General features: G+C 46.3%; 2 protein-coding genes across 10 annotated transcripts in view; both read left to right on the plus strand.

Moving 5' to 3' along the window:
* LOC131404689 (low affinity immunoglobulin gamma Fc region receptor II-b-like) overlaps positions 1-15,867 on the plus strand; it is a 139,333-nt gene that overhangs the window by 23,384 nt on the left and 100,082 nt on the right. For 6 of the 9 annotated variants that reach the window (XM_058539659.1, XM_058539663.1, XM_058539665.1 and 3 more), the window contains exon 4: positions 1,537-1,797. The exons of the other annotated variants lie outside the window; for them this stretch is intronic. In XM_058539659.1, coding sequence (XP_058395642.1) covers positions 1,537-1,797 — 261 coding nt within the window. The remainder of the gene's footprint in view (positions 1-1,536; positions 1,798-15,867) is intronic. 9 annotated transcript variants of the gene reach the window in all.
* On the plus strand, positions 7,087-9,088 carry LOC131404694 (heat shock 70 kDa protein 6-like). The gene has a single exon (XM_058539677.1). The coding sequence runs from the start codon at positions 7,187-7,189 to the stop codon at positions 8,489-8,491; it is 1,305 nt and encodes a 434-aa protein (XP_058395660.1). The 5' UTR covers positions 7,087-7,186; the 3' UTR covers positions 8,492-9,088.

Consider the following 15,867-nt stretch of genomic DNA (forward strand, 5'->3'; position numbering starts at 1 on the left):
TTGAATACCCAGCAGTGGAATAGCTGCATCGTATGGTAGTTCTATTCTTAATTTTTTGAGGAATCTCCGTACTGTTTTCCATAGTGGCTGCCCCAGTTTGCTCTCCCACCAGCAGCGTATGAGACTTCCCTTCTCTCCACATCCTCTCCAACACTTGTTGTTTCCTGTGTTGTTAGTTATAGCCATGCTGACAGGGCGTGAGGTGATATCTCATTGTTTTGATTTGTATTTCTCTGATAGTTAATGATGTTGAACATCTTTTCATGAGCCTGTTGGCCATCTGTATATCTTCTTTGGAGAAATGTCTGTTTAGGTCTTTTGCCCATTTTTTAATTGGGTTGTTAGTTGTTTTGTTGCTGAGATGTATGAGTTCTTTATATATTTTGGAGATTAACTAGTTATCAGACATATGGTTTAGAAATATCTTCTCCTAATTGTTAGGTTGTCTTTTCATTTCGTTGATGGTTTCCTTTGCTGTGCAGAAGATTTTGAGTTTGATGTAGTCCCATTTCTTTATTTTTTCTATTGTTTCCCTCGCCCCGTCAGACACGGTGCTTGTAAATATGTTGCTAAGACCGATGTTGAACAACGTACTGCCTACATTTTCTTCTGGAAGTTTCTCGGTTTTGGGTCTTACATTCAAGCCTTAATCCATTTTGAGTTCATTTTTGTGCATGGTGTAACATGATGATCTACTTTCCTTTTTCTGCATGTGGCTGTCCTGTTTTCCTGACCTCATTTATTGAAGAGACTTTCCTTTCTCCATTGTATGTTCTTGGCTCCCTTGATGAAAACTAGCTGTCCATAGATGTGTGGGTTTAAAACATTCTTTATAGACTTGTCCTCCAAGGAGCCAAACTCTGGAATCTGAATACCCTGCCATGAACGAAGTAAGGGGGTGCTAGGGAGTGGGAACGTTTGTGAGCAGGGAGGAAGACGTGATTTTAAGTTAAAAAGCTTTGTTTGTGCTCCTCTTGTTCAGAGTCACAACTGAATACTGAATTCACAAGGTCACACATTTTCATTTCTTATGTGGATGGAAATTCCATTCAGGGTGGGTGAGGAATTATTAAAGCTCCATTTTGTTGCTAATATGCAGAATGGCTCCCACCCTCACTTCCCAAAACTTGTGGAAAAGTTGCCATTAAATTAGTAATGCCCAGACCACAAATGCTGTATCCACAAGAACTGAGGGTTTCAGGTGCTGTTCAGCAACCTCTACAGTTACTGAAATGCCCTCATTTCCTTGCTCCAGTATAGTGTTTTTAACGTCTCAAAATCACCCCACACCCCTGGTCCAGGGAGTGGTGTTCCTGCCATTCATCTTTGGAACTTCTGAAAACTGTCCTTCAGAGGTCCTACAGATAATGCCATATTTTGCCTGCAAGAGATGCTCACACCTGCCATGAAGCACCTTCAATTCCTCTGCTCCACATCTTTTCAAAAGTACTCAAATGAGTAATTTAGCCCCAAGCATGAGGCTCAAAGGACCCTGATATCCAGCCTTAGAACATTTTCTTCTCATGTGTCTTTCAGACTGGTTGCTGCTCCAGACCACTAGCCTGGTGTTTCAGGAGGGGGAGCCCATCCACCTGAGGTGCCACAGCTGGAGAAGCACGCCTCTGTACAAGGTCACATTCTACCAGAATGGAAAAGACCAGACATTTTCCCTTCGGAACTCCAGCTTCTCTATCAGTCAAGCAAAGCTCCGTCACAGTGGTGAGTACCACTGCACGGGAGTTATAGACAAAAAACGCCCATCACTGTGGTCACAGCCGGTGAACATCACTGTCCAAGGTGAGAACCGAGGCTGTTCAAGGGGGTTCTGGCCTTGGAAGGATGGGTAGGGAGAGGATTACTGATCTTTTTTGGACTTCAGTACCTGTCTTCCCCTGAGTAGGCCTCTTTGATGTCAACAGGAACCCTGAAAGTCCTAGCTTGACCTGATTGCTGTGTGGATGTGTAGCTCTGTTCCAGCTCATTCCTCGGGGATTATAGAAAAGGGTGTCATTCACTTGAAGTTTTAACTCTCAGGAGACAGAGTCATCCCCCCAAATCTGTCTACCAGACATAACCACCCTCCCTCTTTTCCACCTCATTCAAACCACTCCACCTTGTCATATGTCCCTCTCGTCTCTAGGATTCTGGGGCTTCTTGTGCCTCCCTACTAACACTCTCAGCCTAGCCTCAAAGGTAAGCTGGGGCAGCCATGTTGGCATGAGAGTCTCTCTGTACATGCAAAGAACTAGGCTCCATCTGTTCTTGAGAAATTGCGCATTGTGAAATCCATATCATGCCCTTTCAGGAGGCATCACAATCTATTTACGCCAGACTAGCACTGGTCAGTGAATACCACCCATCCTGGGCTCATAGGAGGTGGCGAGTGACCACCTGTTGATGTGGTCTGTGGATGCCCTTGTTCACTGTTTCCCAAAGGCTCTTCCCCAGTCACATGACTCTTTGAGAGGCTTTTCAGAATGAACAATTCTGTGGCCAAATTAATGCAGAACATGCTGCATATTCTGTTCCTCTCCTTTCATCTTCATAATGCACATTAACGATTTCCAGAAGTCCTATTGTAAAAAAAACTTTTAAAGTAAGTTTTATAAGGCATTTGCCAAACCTAGGTGACCACAAAACTTTTTTCCTCTATAACTTCTACTAATGTCCCTTAGAACAGATGTGTCCAAGGTCACCCTTTGGGAAATGCTGATCCAGAGCTTTATTTGGGAAGGCAGAGAGATGAAGAGATCATATGAAGTCCTCATGGGTTACCTGTCTGCGCTTGGCCTTGGCCTTAGCCCCTGGCTTGGGTGACTTCACAATGGCTCCCCAACAGGGCCCTGACTGTGTATTCCAAATTTCTGCCTTAACAATTTTCAATCTTCTCATCCCTCTCCCTCACATATTAGGTCCGGCAGCTCTATTCATCTTTCGGCCTTGGTATCAAATCACTTTCTGCCTGGTGATGGCACTCCTGTTTGCTGTGGACACGGGGCTGTATTTTTCCATGCAGACAGACCTTCGAAGCTCAATGAGAGACAGGAAGAATTACAAAGTCAAATTGAGCCAGGCCCCTCAGGACAAATGACCCCTCATCCCATGGTGTAACAGCAGCATCTCTTCAGGCCCTACATTTTCTCCTCCCCCAACCGCTATCTGACAGCATCCTGGGCTAAGGAGCCTCCAACCACCCTTTATTCTCCAGGGAAAAGAAGGACCTGTGATCTCCAGAGTTAAATTCCAACAGGCCCCACACTCACCGAGTTCCTGAAGGTCAAGGCACAGTCACAGCCCACCTGGCTCTACAAGGACTCACAGCAAACACTCACACTGTTTTCATAGACCCTAGACAGAGGCTCCTCAAATATACAAAACTCAGTGAATCCTGCTTCTACTTTCAAATAAATCCAGCAATCTGACCCCTCTCAGTACTCTACTATTGGCACCTTGGTCGAAGCTCCCATCATCTCTCACTTGGGTTACTGCAATAGTTTCCTGATTGGTTTCCCTACACTCACCCTTGCCACCGTACAGTCTGCTGTCACCAAAACAGCTAAAGTGATCTTTTAAAAATGTCTGTTGTATCTGTCACTTCTCTGCTCAAAGCCATGCAATAGCCCCTTGCGTTTAAGAGTAAAGCTAAAGCCTTTGCAATGTTCTACAAGGAGCTACATGATCTTGCTCCTCACTGCCTCTCTGACCTCATCTACTGCTCTTCGTTGCTTCAATCAACACACCAATTATACTTCTGCCCAGGGCTTATGTTAGTTCCTGTTTCTGGAATGTTCTTTCTTACAGATCTCCACATCACGCTTCCATCATGATCTTCACTCAAATGTTACCTTATCAGTGAGGTCTCCTTGATCATTCAGTATAACCCCACTCTCCCACCACCCCCTAATGCCCCTCTCCTGCTTTATGTTTCCTCATTGTACTTATTACCTACTGATGTATCATTTGCTGACTTGTTTAATTGTTTATTGTCTGACTACCCCTCCTCTCATCAGAATTTGAGCTCCAGGACAGCAGGGCCTTTGTCTATTTTGTTCACTAATGTATACCTAGAGTCTGGGTCAGTGTCCAGCACATGACAAAGCACTCAGTAATTCGTGGAATGAGCAAATTCTTGAGCATTTGAAATCAGAGAATTTTAAACCTAGAAAGTCCTTAGAAATGATGTGGTCCAGTCTCCTCATATTAAAATTGAGTAAGCTGTGGCCCAGATGGGTGAAATAACTTGTTAAGGATATACAGGCAGTTGGTGTCACAGACCTTTACATAAACAGGTTTGGATCACACTGTATGTTTGTTCTACAACTTGCTTTTTGTACTCAGTGTTGAGTCATCAGCATCCCTCCACTTCACAATGTCTGTTTAAGTTATCACTTTAGTATCTGTTCTGCTTTTAAAGATACTCAAACTAAGCTACTAAACATAAATGGATACATGTAAGCGTGTGGATAAAGTTAGCACTGCATACATAAACTCCTCTGTACTTGAACCTCTCTGAATTCAAAAGTAAAGAGAATGCCATTGGAAGAAGGCCTGTGTGAGGCTGTGGTGAATGTGCAGGCACAGAGGTGCTTGCTTTCGGGCTTTACCTGGAACTCTTGGGGCTGGGTGGGAAGGTGGGGTTTTGAGGCCCCTGAGGGCTGGGAGAGAAGGTTGGAGGAGCTTGGACAAGGCAGTCCCTCAACAGACCAGGGCACAGACGCCAGGCCAGGACGCCTTTTCCCTTCTGAGGTGAGGACCCTTCTCTTGCAGGTTCTTGACCAAAATGTCTGGACTCTCACATCCAGGCCTAGACTCTGAGAGTGAATGAGTTTAGAGCTGAAGCTTCTCTTCCTCCTGGAGTTATGACATAGGTTCCTTCTTTTTGAGGATGGTTTGATTTTCCACTGTGGAAGTCATTCATTGCACACTTCTTCAAACATTCCCTTTTTTCCTCGGACTGATCACCTTCCCGGCATAGTTGGATCTCTGTCCCAGAAGACTTTGCCAGCTCTTTCTCACTGGCACACTTGGAGAGGGTAGAACAAGAAATCCCGTCTAGAAGGGGGACTGACCTCTGCATCCTGACTCCCTCCTCACTCTTCAAAGGCCTCAAGAACTTTCCAAAGGATTCGGAGCCATTTGAAGAGCAAAGAGCCACTTACCAAGCGCCACTTACCAAGCAAGGGCTTTTAGTTTCTCTTTTTAAAAATTAGTTTCCCTTGAAGGAGGCAAATACCAATATATTACATACAATACACTACTAAAGTTTAACGTTAGAAAGTATGACGTTCCCCATAGATACCGCCCTCGTTAGTACAGCGGTGAGTATCCCCCCTGTCAGCCGGGAGACAGGAGCTTACAGAGAACTTTGGCTCCTTTTTTCCTCCATTTCCACCCTCAGGTCTCCTAAAAGGCTCCTCTTTTTTGCTTCTCAGTAGAAGTCCACACCAAGTAGAAACACCAGATAACCCCAATAGAATGTTCTGGATTAAAGAAAGTGAGACATGGCTAAGATTCAATTCGTAAGGCCACAGGACTGCCGGGAACTAGGATGGCTTTGCTGACCAATGGACACCCCTCGCCCTCTGGCTTGTAGAGCATGGGATGGCCTGCGGCCTGCAGGAGTTTACACCCCACCTGAGCCCTGGCCTCAGAAGAAAACGCACACTGTGCTTTCCAACCTGCCTTTGGGTACCATCCTCCTCGGGAATATGAGCGACAGGCATCGACAACAGGAGGGACATTCCACCACATTTCATCTGCATCCTCCTTTCCCGTGTGCAGAGTTCATTCCGGAGGCGCGCGCGAAGCGGGGGAGGGTGGCCAGATCACCCCTGAGTCCGCGCGCCACAGCGCCAGGTCTGGGCTCCTGAAGAAAGCGACCACATAAGGGATGGGGAGCCAAATGAAAAGAACGCAGCCTTCAGCTAACTGGTTTCCTTTCAGTGTTATAAGCGCTACAACAGGGGGAAAAAAAAAAAGGAGGCAGCGAGAGAAAAGACTCCTCACATTGCATTGGCCGGGAATGGAACCCCGGCCTCCAGCTGCCAGGCGAAAATTCTACGACTGAACCACCAATGCGCAGAGCGCTTCGCTGTTTCTGGCACTCTGTTAACGTCATCGCTGTCCCTAGCTTCATTCCGCACCCAGAATCAGGCCGCCCATCTGTCACAATTGTGAAAATACTGCTTTTATGTTTCAAGACAAAAAAATGTTAAGACAAAAAAAATAACTATTTAAACTCCCGGCTTGGAGACCACGGCTCCATTCGCACGGTAACATACTTCCAGCTTTTCCCGAGCCGCCGGACTCAGGCCGGCTGTCTTCAGCCAACAGGGGGAGAACTAGTTCTCCTGGGAAGTTAGGCCTTCACTGGCTTCTGCCGCAACCGACGGCCCCTAGAACCAGCCAGGAGAAGCTGCAACTTTCTCCGCAGCTCTGAGTCAGGGGAGGGTGGGGCCGGCGTAGCCCACCCGCGCCCCGCTCCGCGCCCCACCTCGCACGGCCGGAGCCGCGCGAACCTGCTCCCCGAGTCAGCGCGCCGCCCACCCGGCTGAGGCAGCCCGCGCGGGCAGGGTGGGCGGCTCTGGGCTCTCCGCGAAAGCGCCGGCAGGTTCGCGGCCGCGCGGGCGGGCGGAGGCGGGTCCCCGGCAACTGGCTAAAAGGCTCGTGGACGCGGAGCCGGGCAGAGCCGAGCTGGGCTTGCAGGAGAGAAGGCGAGCGGAGAGCGCGCAGCTGAGCGCACCTCGACGGTCGAGCAGCGCCAAGTGCCGCAGGCTCGAGTATCCGACTGGTGCCCACGAGCGCGAGAAGCCGCAGCCATGTGGGCCCGAGGGAAGTGGCGATAGGCACCGACCTGGGCACCACGTACTCATGCCTGGGCGTGTTCCGGCAAGGCCGAATGGAGATCCTCGCCAATGACCAGGGCATCCGCACGAGGTCCAGCTACGTGGCCTTCACCGACACCGAGCGGCTGGTCGGAGATGCGGCCAAGAGCCAGGCGGCGCTGAACCCGCGCAACGCCGTGTTCGACGGCAAGGGGCTGATCAGTCGCAAGTCTGCGGACGCGACTGTGCAGGCGGACGTGAAGCACCGGCCCTTCCAGGTGGTGAGTGAGGGCGGCAAGCCCAAGGTGCGCGTGTCCTACCGCGGGGAGGACAAGGCGTTCTACCCCGAGGAGATCTCGTCCATGGTGCTGAGCAAGATGAAGGAGACGGTCGAGGCGTACCTGGGCCAGCCGGTGAGGCACGCTGTGATCACGGTGACCGCCTACTGCAACGACTCGCAGCGCCAGGCTACCAAGGACGCGGGTGCCATCGCGGGGCTCAACGTGCTGAGGCTCATCAACGAGCCCACAGCGGCCGCCATCGCCTATGGGCTGGGCCGGCGGGGCGCCGGAGAGCGCCGCGTGCTCATTCTCGACCCGGGTGGGGGCACCTTCAACGTGTCGGTCCTCACTATTGACGCCGGTCTCTTTGAGGTGAAGGCCACGGCGGGAGACACCCACTTGGGTGGAGAGGACTTTGACGACCAGCTGGTGCACCACTTCACAGAGGAGTTCCGACAGAAGCACGGGAAGGACCTGCGCGGGAACAAGCAGGCCCCACGCAGGCTTCGCACGGTCTGTGAGCGCGCCAAGCACACCCTGTCCTCCAGCACCCGGGCCACTCTGGAGATCGATTCCCTGTTCGAGGGCATAGACTTCTACACGTCCATCACTCGAGCCCACTTTGAGGAACTGTGCTCGGACCTTTTCCGCAGCACCCTGGAGCCAGTGGAGAAGGCCCTGCGGGACGCCAAGCTGGACAAGGCCCACATTCACGACGTTGCTCTAGTGGGCGGCTTTACTCGCGTTCCCAAGGTGCAGAAGCTGCTGCAGGACTTCTTCAACCGCAGGGAGCTGAGCAAGAGCATCAACCCGGATGAGGCGGTGGCCTATGGGGCTGCTGTGCAGGCAGCAGTGTTGATGGGAGACAAGTGTGAGAAAGTGCAGGATCTCCTGCTGCTGGACGTGGCTCCGCTGTCCCTGGGGCTGGAGACAGCAGGTGGAGTGATGACCACGTCGATCCAGAGGAATGCCACCATCCCTACCAAGCAGACCCAGACTTTCACCACCTATTCGGACAACCAGCCTGGGGTCCTGATCCAGGTGTATGAGGGTGAGAGGGCCGTGACCGGGGACAACAACCTGCGGGGGCGCTTTGAGCTCGGTGGCATCCCTCCTGCCCCCCATGGGGTCCCCCAGATAAAGGTGGCCTTTGACATCGATGCCAATGGCATCCTGAGTGTGGTGGCCACAGATAGGGGCACAGGCAAGGCCAACAAGATCACCATCACCAATGACAAGGGCCGGCTGAGCAAGGAAGAGGTGGAGAGGATGGTTCGTGAGGCTGAGCAGTCCAAGGCTGAGGATGAGGCCCAGAGGGACAGAGTGGCTGCCAAAAACTCCCTGGAGGCTCATGTCTTCCATGTGAAGAGCTCCTCGCAAGCGTAAAGCCTTAGGGACAAGATTCTTGAAGAGGACAGGAGCAAAGTACAAGACAAATGTCAGGAAGTCCTTGGCTGGCTGGAGCCCAATCAGTTGGCAGAGAAAGAGGAGTATGAGCATCAGAAGAGGGAGCTGGAGCAAATCTGTGGCCCGGTCTTCTCCAGGCTCTATGGGGGGCCTGGTGTCCCTGGGGGTAGCAGTTGTGGAGCTCAAGCCCGCCAGAGAGCCTCCAGTACTGGCCCCATCATTGAAGAGGTCGACTGAATGGCCCCTCCTGACAAGTCAGCTCTGACTGTAAGGGCTGGGCTCATGGGCCCCCTAGACTTCTGTGACCCTGCCCTGTAACTTCAGGAACGGGAGTGGAGGGGAATCTTCCCCCCGAACAGGGTGCTTTCTTCTCAGTATGTTTCATAACTGATGTCTTTCTCCTTTGACTTTTTTTTAATCCTCTTCTCTCACATTAAACAAGCAGAACTAATTATTATTCACATGTGTGTGGCGTGTTAATATTGCTATTACCTACATTTTGTGTATTTTGTTACTTGCGTGTACGGATTTTGTTATGTGAAATATAGATCTAAGTAAACTTTTAAAGCTCCTTCTTAGTTTTCATTCCAACCAGTTAAGTACATGAAGGGACGAGGCTTTCAGAAGCAGAAAATGCTGGTGGGTGTCTGAAGGAGGGATGTGAAGAAAATTCACAAGGCTGTGAGAGATTTCTATTGGCGAAAACAGGGTAAGGGGAAGAGTTTGAGGCAGACACATTGAACAGTAAGGAAATGTGAGGGCTCATAGGAGAACTGTGACTTGTGCTGTCAGGTTTACTAGGAAGCTGTTTCTCCTTCTCCAAGCCCTTTATCTGGTGATGTCTGTCCACTCCACATCCCTAGTTAATATGGAAAGTCAATCTCTAATTGGCAAACCACAACTGGTATTGCCTTTGGTAGTCTCCTAGAACACTCTCCCATTTATCTGTAATCTGCCTCTCAAAATATCAAGTCCTCCTGATGATCTGTCAGGAAGAATTCTCTGACCTTGGCACTTGCTGCCCTCTCCTGAACACAATGCTTAATTTGCCCTTTAAATCCATGAAACTCCTGCCATAGACATTCTTGCTAATCAGCATATCAACACCCATTCATCCATCCTGATCCCATTGGAACCATTTCTGTTGGGCTGGCCTGCTTGGTTTTGCTACTAGGGGAGGAGCACTAAACAGATGCTATACTATTCAAAGTTCAGTCAATCAATGGCAACATTGACATTGTTCTGTGAGTTACAGAGAGCACCTTAGTGCCAGTTACTTTGATGGTTTTCTAGGTAAATATCATCTTGATTGTGCTCAATGGTGGTAAACGTCAGGGACTAAATTGTTGATTCATTTATCAATTGTTTCAGATGCAGTAATGCTCTTTAAAGTTCTGGCCTGCAAGGACACCCTCATCGCATCTCCTGATGAAAGAAAATAGAAAACACTTAAACTTTGGGGGAATATGTCTTTCCCAAAATATCATTTTAGAGAAGTTGGCACTGAAAATTCTTTTTGACAGTTATTAGATAGAAGAATCAATAATTGAGGCCAGTCAGTTTAGAATTAGAGTAATAAAGTCTGATGCTCAATAAATGTGCCATTGACACAATTCAGCCAAAATCAGTGTTATGCATCTATTAGGATCTCTGCCCTAGGGAAACTTTCAATCTGATGATCTTATTCTTGAATTATGGAAGGACAAATAACTGAGGCAATTAGAGAAACAGACATAGCCTGTAAGTCTTGAGTGGGAAGTGCAGATGAGTGAATGCAGGCAGTGAGGTATAATGGGACCCAGACTTCAGCACTGGAGAGGGGTATGTCCTGGGTCAACTTACAGCCTTTGTCTGGGCGATGGTTTCCCCATTTATAAAATGAAGGAATTGGACTTCAGTATTCTATTCGTGTGATTCTATAAATGAATCTTCTGCCCTTACATTCTGGTGTCGGCAGCTTGAATCACCTGTCACATTTCACATTTTTTTTCTTTTTTTGCAAAGTAGAAACCTACCACACAATTTATCATAAATTCAAGTTTCAAAACAAGATTCAGACATGTCAGTACCCTTGCATCCAGAGTGAATGAGAATGTTCTGGTGATTATTTAATTGATGCTAATTTGAACCACCAAGATCCAAACTGTAGCAGTAACAATTTCATTATAATAAGTAATAACTGTAGCTACCCTGGTTCAGGCCTCCGTCTTCTCTTGCCTGGGTTACTGCAATAGCCTCTTCACTTGTCTCCCTGCTTCCACCCTCACCACCCTACAGTCTATTTGCAACACAGCATTTCAGAATGATCCTTTTAAAACGTAAGTCAGATCACGTCACTCCTATGCTCAAAATCCTTCCGTGGTTCCCCACTTTATTCAGAGTAAAAAGCTAACGATTTCACAGTGCTTGCATGTGATCTGGTCTCCCTTGTTCCCTCTGACCTCGTCATTGACAACTCTCTCCCTTACTCAGTTCCACTCCTCGAAACAATTTCTTGAACATTCCAGACATAAAGCAGTTTCAATCTGTTAAACAACAACACAACAGGCCCAAAATGGGGTTGCTTGTGCTAAGCCTCTAGTCACTAAACCGAGGCTTAATTACAGTTTTGGCTCTTCCAGAAATGGAATCTTAAACCAGTCAGTCAGGAATCGCCTGATCAGCGCTAGTTAGGTAATCTGCCTGATAGACCCCTGCCATCCCCTAGAGGAAAGTAATATTGCATTTAGCAATCTGCTTCTTTGCCTGGTATAACTTCCTTGTCCCTGCTCCTTCTGGCTTTAAAAGTCTTTCGTTTTGTACAGCTCTTTGGAGCTCCTTTCTGTCTGCTAGATTGGATACTGCCTGATTCAAATCGATTTTTGTTCAGATAAACTCTTAAAATGTTTAATATGCCTCAGTTTGCCTTTTAACAGATCCCTTGCCTGACTGTTCCATCTGTTTGGAATGTTCTTTTCCTAGATATGCACCACCCCAGTTCCTCTCATCTTTCAAATCTTTGCTCAAATATCACCTTCTCACCATATGCAAAATTGCAATCCACCCTCAACTTCAAATCCCCTTCCCTTGCTCTTTTTTCCCCCATACCCCTTATATGATCCTATATACTCTACTTACTTAATAGGTTTGCTTTTTATTTTATATCTCTCTCCAACAGAGGGGAAGATCCCTGAATTCTGGGATTTTGTCTGTTTTATTCATGAATGTATCTCAGGTGTCTAGAACAGTCTAGCACATAGTAAGCACCTAATAAATATTTGATGAATGAATAAAAATTGTTGTTTGCTTGCTCTGAGGCTTTTTCCCAGGCAATAGTCACAGTTATATCTGAGGACACGCCACTGAGTCTTTTTTTGTACTTTGCCATTCTAATGAGTCAGAGAAATGTATAATCACAGTAAAAATAATGGTGTGCAATTTATAATGAAAAAATATAGTCTTTCCCATGGACAAACAATCATGCTCAGACACGTTTCAGCTCTCCTACCTCAGAGAGAGTTCCCTGCCTGTTCATGAACTCCTTCCTGAGAGGGGGGAATGTTTTGCATCTATATTTTTGGAAGTCACACCACCTCTATTCTTGACCTTGTTCACAAGTAGTCTTAATCCTCGAACTGTTGTAGATCTTGTGTAAAGAGCTTCAAGTCCTCTTTAGCACCACAAAAATGCTGCTCCTGAGAATGGAATGCTGAATAGAATTTCTGTAAGTTCTGCTAAATGTGTCGGGGTAGGTGGCCAAGAAATCTTACAGAAGGCGTTGTTAAAACCCCAAGTCTGGGGTAGACACAGTTCTGTCAAATCTAATCTGAGATAATAGAAGGAATTATCAAGAGATATGTGTACATGAAGGCTCTGGATCTTCTAGAAGGAATGGATCCCTCTTCCTCTGCCCATCACACACTTAAACATTAAGTTCAACACACATATACTTTCAAAATTCTACCTCAGACTGAGTAGCAAATTCTTTTATTTTCTACACATTCTTCTCAAGAGCTATTCTTCTACAAAGCCTGTCACTGAAGCCTGTAAAAACAACTAATATTCATGGATTCTTTATGAATTCCATTGACTTCATTTCCTAAGAGAAACACACGCACACACAATAAAACAAAAGAACAAGCAAGCAAGAAACCTCGGCCTCTCCTAGTATATTTGAGGAGTCATCGTACTCTGTTAGGTCAAATTCACCGGCTCCTACCTGTGGCTGTGTGTATTTGCGCAGTTCCCTACTTCTCTCTGGAAGGGACAAATATCCATCTATTGGCTTTTGATGTGCCATTTAAATTTTTAATGGGTTCTGAGGGTAAGGTTATATTTTCCTTCTTAGATTTCCTCCTCAAAAGCTCCTTTTTCTTCCCTTCTTGAAGTCTGAATTCCAATTTCTTTCCTGTTTCTGCTGCACAGTGGGGCGAGACCATGCTGCACTCGCAGCACAGTGTGGGTAGTAACAAGCCAAAACCAGGGGGTATGTCCAGGGTCAGATGCTGGGTGATGTGGGAGAGGTGAAATATCAGTGTATGAGGGTGAAAGCAGAGTTAGGGGCATGGCCAGGCTGGAGCTGAAGTTTTGGAAGATTTACTACTGATTGCTCAAAAGTCTTAGCATGTTTAATTTGCCAGGACTCCTTAATATCCAATTTCTCTCAGGTATCAAGCTCTGGTTCTCTGGGACTCCTTTTTGCTAGGAAGTCTGTAGCTATAGTTTTCTATCTACTTTAGTATCAAAAAAGAGCTTTTCTGATCTTCGGAGAAGTAGGACAATATCACTTCCAGTTTAGATTTTCCCTTGTTTCTCAAGGCCTCAAAAACAGCACCCTCTAGGGATGTCGTTATTTGGGTGACCCAAAATTATCATTCATTTCTCACTTATGAGCAGAGAGTTGCCAGCTTTCATTTGCTGTATTAGGGTTTATTTCAGGGAAACAGAACCAATAGGATATATGTAGATACATAGAAGGGGAGATTTATGATACAAATTGGCTCATGCCGTTATGGAGGTCGAGGAGTCCCAAGACCTGCTGTCTACAAGCTGGAGAACCAGGAAAGCTGGTCGTGTTATTCAGTTAGAGTCCGAAGGCCTGAGAATCCCAGGCCTAGTGGTGTAAGTGCCCATCTGAGTCTGAAAGCCCGAGAGCCAGGAGCTCTGACGTCTGAGGGCAGGAGAAAATAGTTGTGTCAGCTCAAGCAGAGAGAGAGCTGGAATTTGCCCTTCCTCTGCCTTTTTGGTCTATTCTGCCCTCAAATGATTGGATGATGCCTGCCCACGTGTAAGTTAACCATCACACGTGCCTTACCACCTTCAGTACTTACAACCATCTCTTGAGAGTGGAGGAGGGAGTGTGTAGTATAAAACAGCGTGATTTCACAATTTTCCCTTTCTTCTCATTCAGGCTTTGTGTTTCCTTTTCATTATTCCGTAGCACCTCTTGAGCCCTGCTTCAGTGGTAAATCCCTCTTATCTGCCAGTTTTTGCCCCCAGCTGAACCGAATCTGAAAAGTATCTTAATAAAATCCTAATTGTAGACTCCCTCCCTCTTTGGGCCAAAACAGAACCTCACAGAGGAAGGAACTCCTATAAATAACATAGCAAGAGTAGTCCTATCTTGAAATGGCTTGACATTATCAATTCTATATGGTTGCCAATGCCTCAATCATCTCAAGGGGGAGACCTTGTTAATGAAAGGACAGAAAAAGATGAACTGCCCTTTGAGAACATAAGCCAGCGTCGGATGTCCCGGGAATGTGATTTTCCCAGGATCTCGAAAGAGTGCTGAGGCGTTACATTATGGAAGTGAAAGGACATGCCTGCTTCCACGTTGAAACAGCCCAGAGCTTCATGCTTACAATTTCAATGGGAGAAAATTTCAATGGGAGAAAATGTTCTGAAAAAGAGGGTAATCTATTTTGATTTTCTGTCCTTTGCACATGGAAAGTAGCAGGGCGCCACCGTCTTCCCCAGGCTCTTGTCCCCTCTTCTCCAGCAGGCTGCATCGCTGGTAGTAGGTAATCCCTGTATCTTTGGCTCCGGCTGGGGGCAAACTACTCCAGTGCCTTCTTCTTCCTATTTTTGTGTTATATATACTTTTTTATAGCTTTACTGAGATATAATTGATATATAAAAAACTGTGAATATTTAATGTATGTAATTGGTTACGTTTGGACATAAGCATACACCCGTGGCACCATCATCATAATCAAGGTAATAAACATATCCATGACCTCCAAAAGTTTCCTGATATCCTTTCCAGTCTCTTCGTTTTTTTTTTAAGAGCTAACATCTGTGCACATCTTCCTCTATTTTGTATGTGGGTCACTGCCAGAGCATGACTGCTGATGAGTGGTGTAGGTCAGCGCCCAGGAACCAGGCCCAGGCGGCCAAAGCCAAGCACGCCAAACTTAACCACTAGGTCATGGGGCCGGTCCCACTTCCAGTGCCTTCTTGATGAGATTTTAACCATAAAGACTTTGACAATAAAGAATCGATCCTTCAAGAAAAATTTGAATGTTAAAAACCTTGGTAATACTCATAAAAATATAAACCTACTTTTATTTAACATTTATTAGACACCAGACAGTGTCCATTTTACAGAAGAGGAAACTGAACCTTTGACAATTTTAGGACCTTGTCCAAGATCTCATAGTCTGACTTTAAAAAATATTTTTTTAACTATGGTAAAAAAACAACATAAAAAATAATTTACCATCTTAACCATTTTTAAGTGTATAGTTCAGTAGAGTTAAGTCTATTGTCATTGCTGTACAACAGATCTTTAGAATTTTTTATCTTGAAAAAATAAAACTTTGTACCTATCCAACAACAGCTCCCCATTTCCATCTCCCCCAGCCACTGGCAACCACCATTCTATTTTCTGTTTCTGTCAGTTTGACTCCTTTAGATACTTCATATACAGTATTTGACTTTTTTGTGACTGGCTTATTTCACTTCTCATAATGTCCTCAGGGTGATCCATGTTGTAGCACGCGGCAGGATTTTTTTCAAGGCTGAATAGAATTCCATACGTTTTATGTATGTACCACATTTTGTTGATCCATTCATCTGTCACTGGACACGCCGGTTGCATCTATCTGTTGGTGATTGTGAATAATGCTGCAATGAACATGAGCGTGCAAATATCTCTTCTAGATCTTGCTTTAGATTCTTTTGGATATATACCCAGAAGTGAATTGCTGAATCATGTGGCAATTCTATTTTTAATTATTTGATAAACCTCCATACAGATTTCCATAACAGCTGCACCATTTTACATTCCCAACAGCAGTCTACAAGGGTTCCAATTTCTCTACATCTTTGCCAACACTTATTATTTTCTGGTGTTTTCGGTTTTCCAATAGTGC

This window comes from Diceros bicornis, chromosome 4 (genome assembly GCF_020826845.1).
Source record: "Diceros bicornis minor isolate mBicDic1 chromosome 4, mDicBic1.mat.cur, whole genome shotgun sequence".
In the NCBI taxonomy this organism is placed as follows: Eukaryota; Metazoa; Chordata; class Mammalia; order Perissodactyla; family Rhinocerotidae; genus Diceros; species Diceros bicornis.

Excerpts from the sequence above, each read along its gene's own strand:
- LOC131404694 (XM_058539677.1), top strand. The coding sequence starts at position 7,187 with ATGGTGCTGAGCAAGATGAAGGAGACGGTCGAGGCGTACCTGGGCCAG.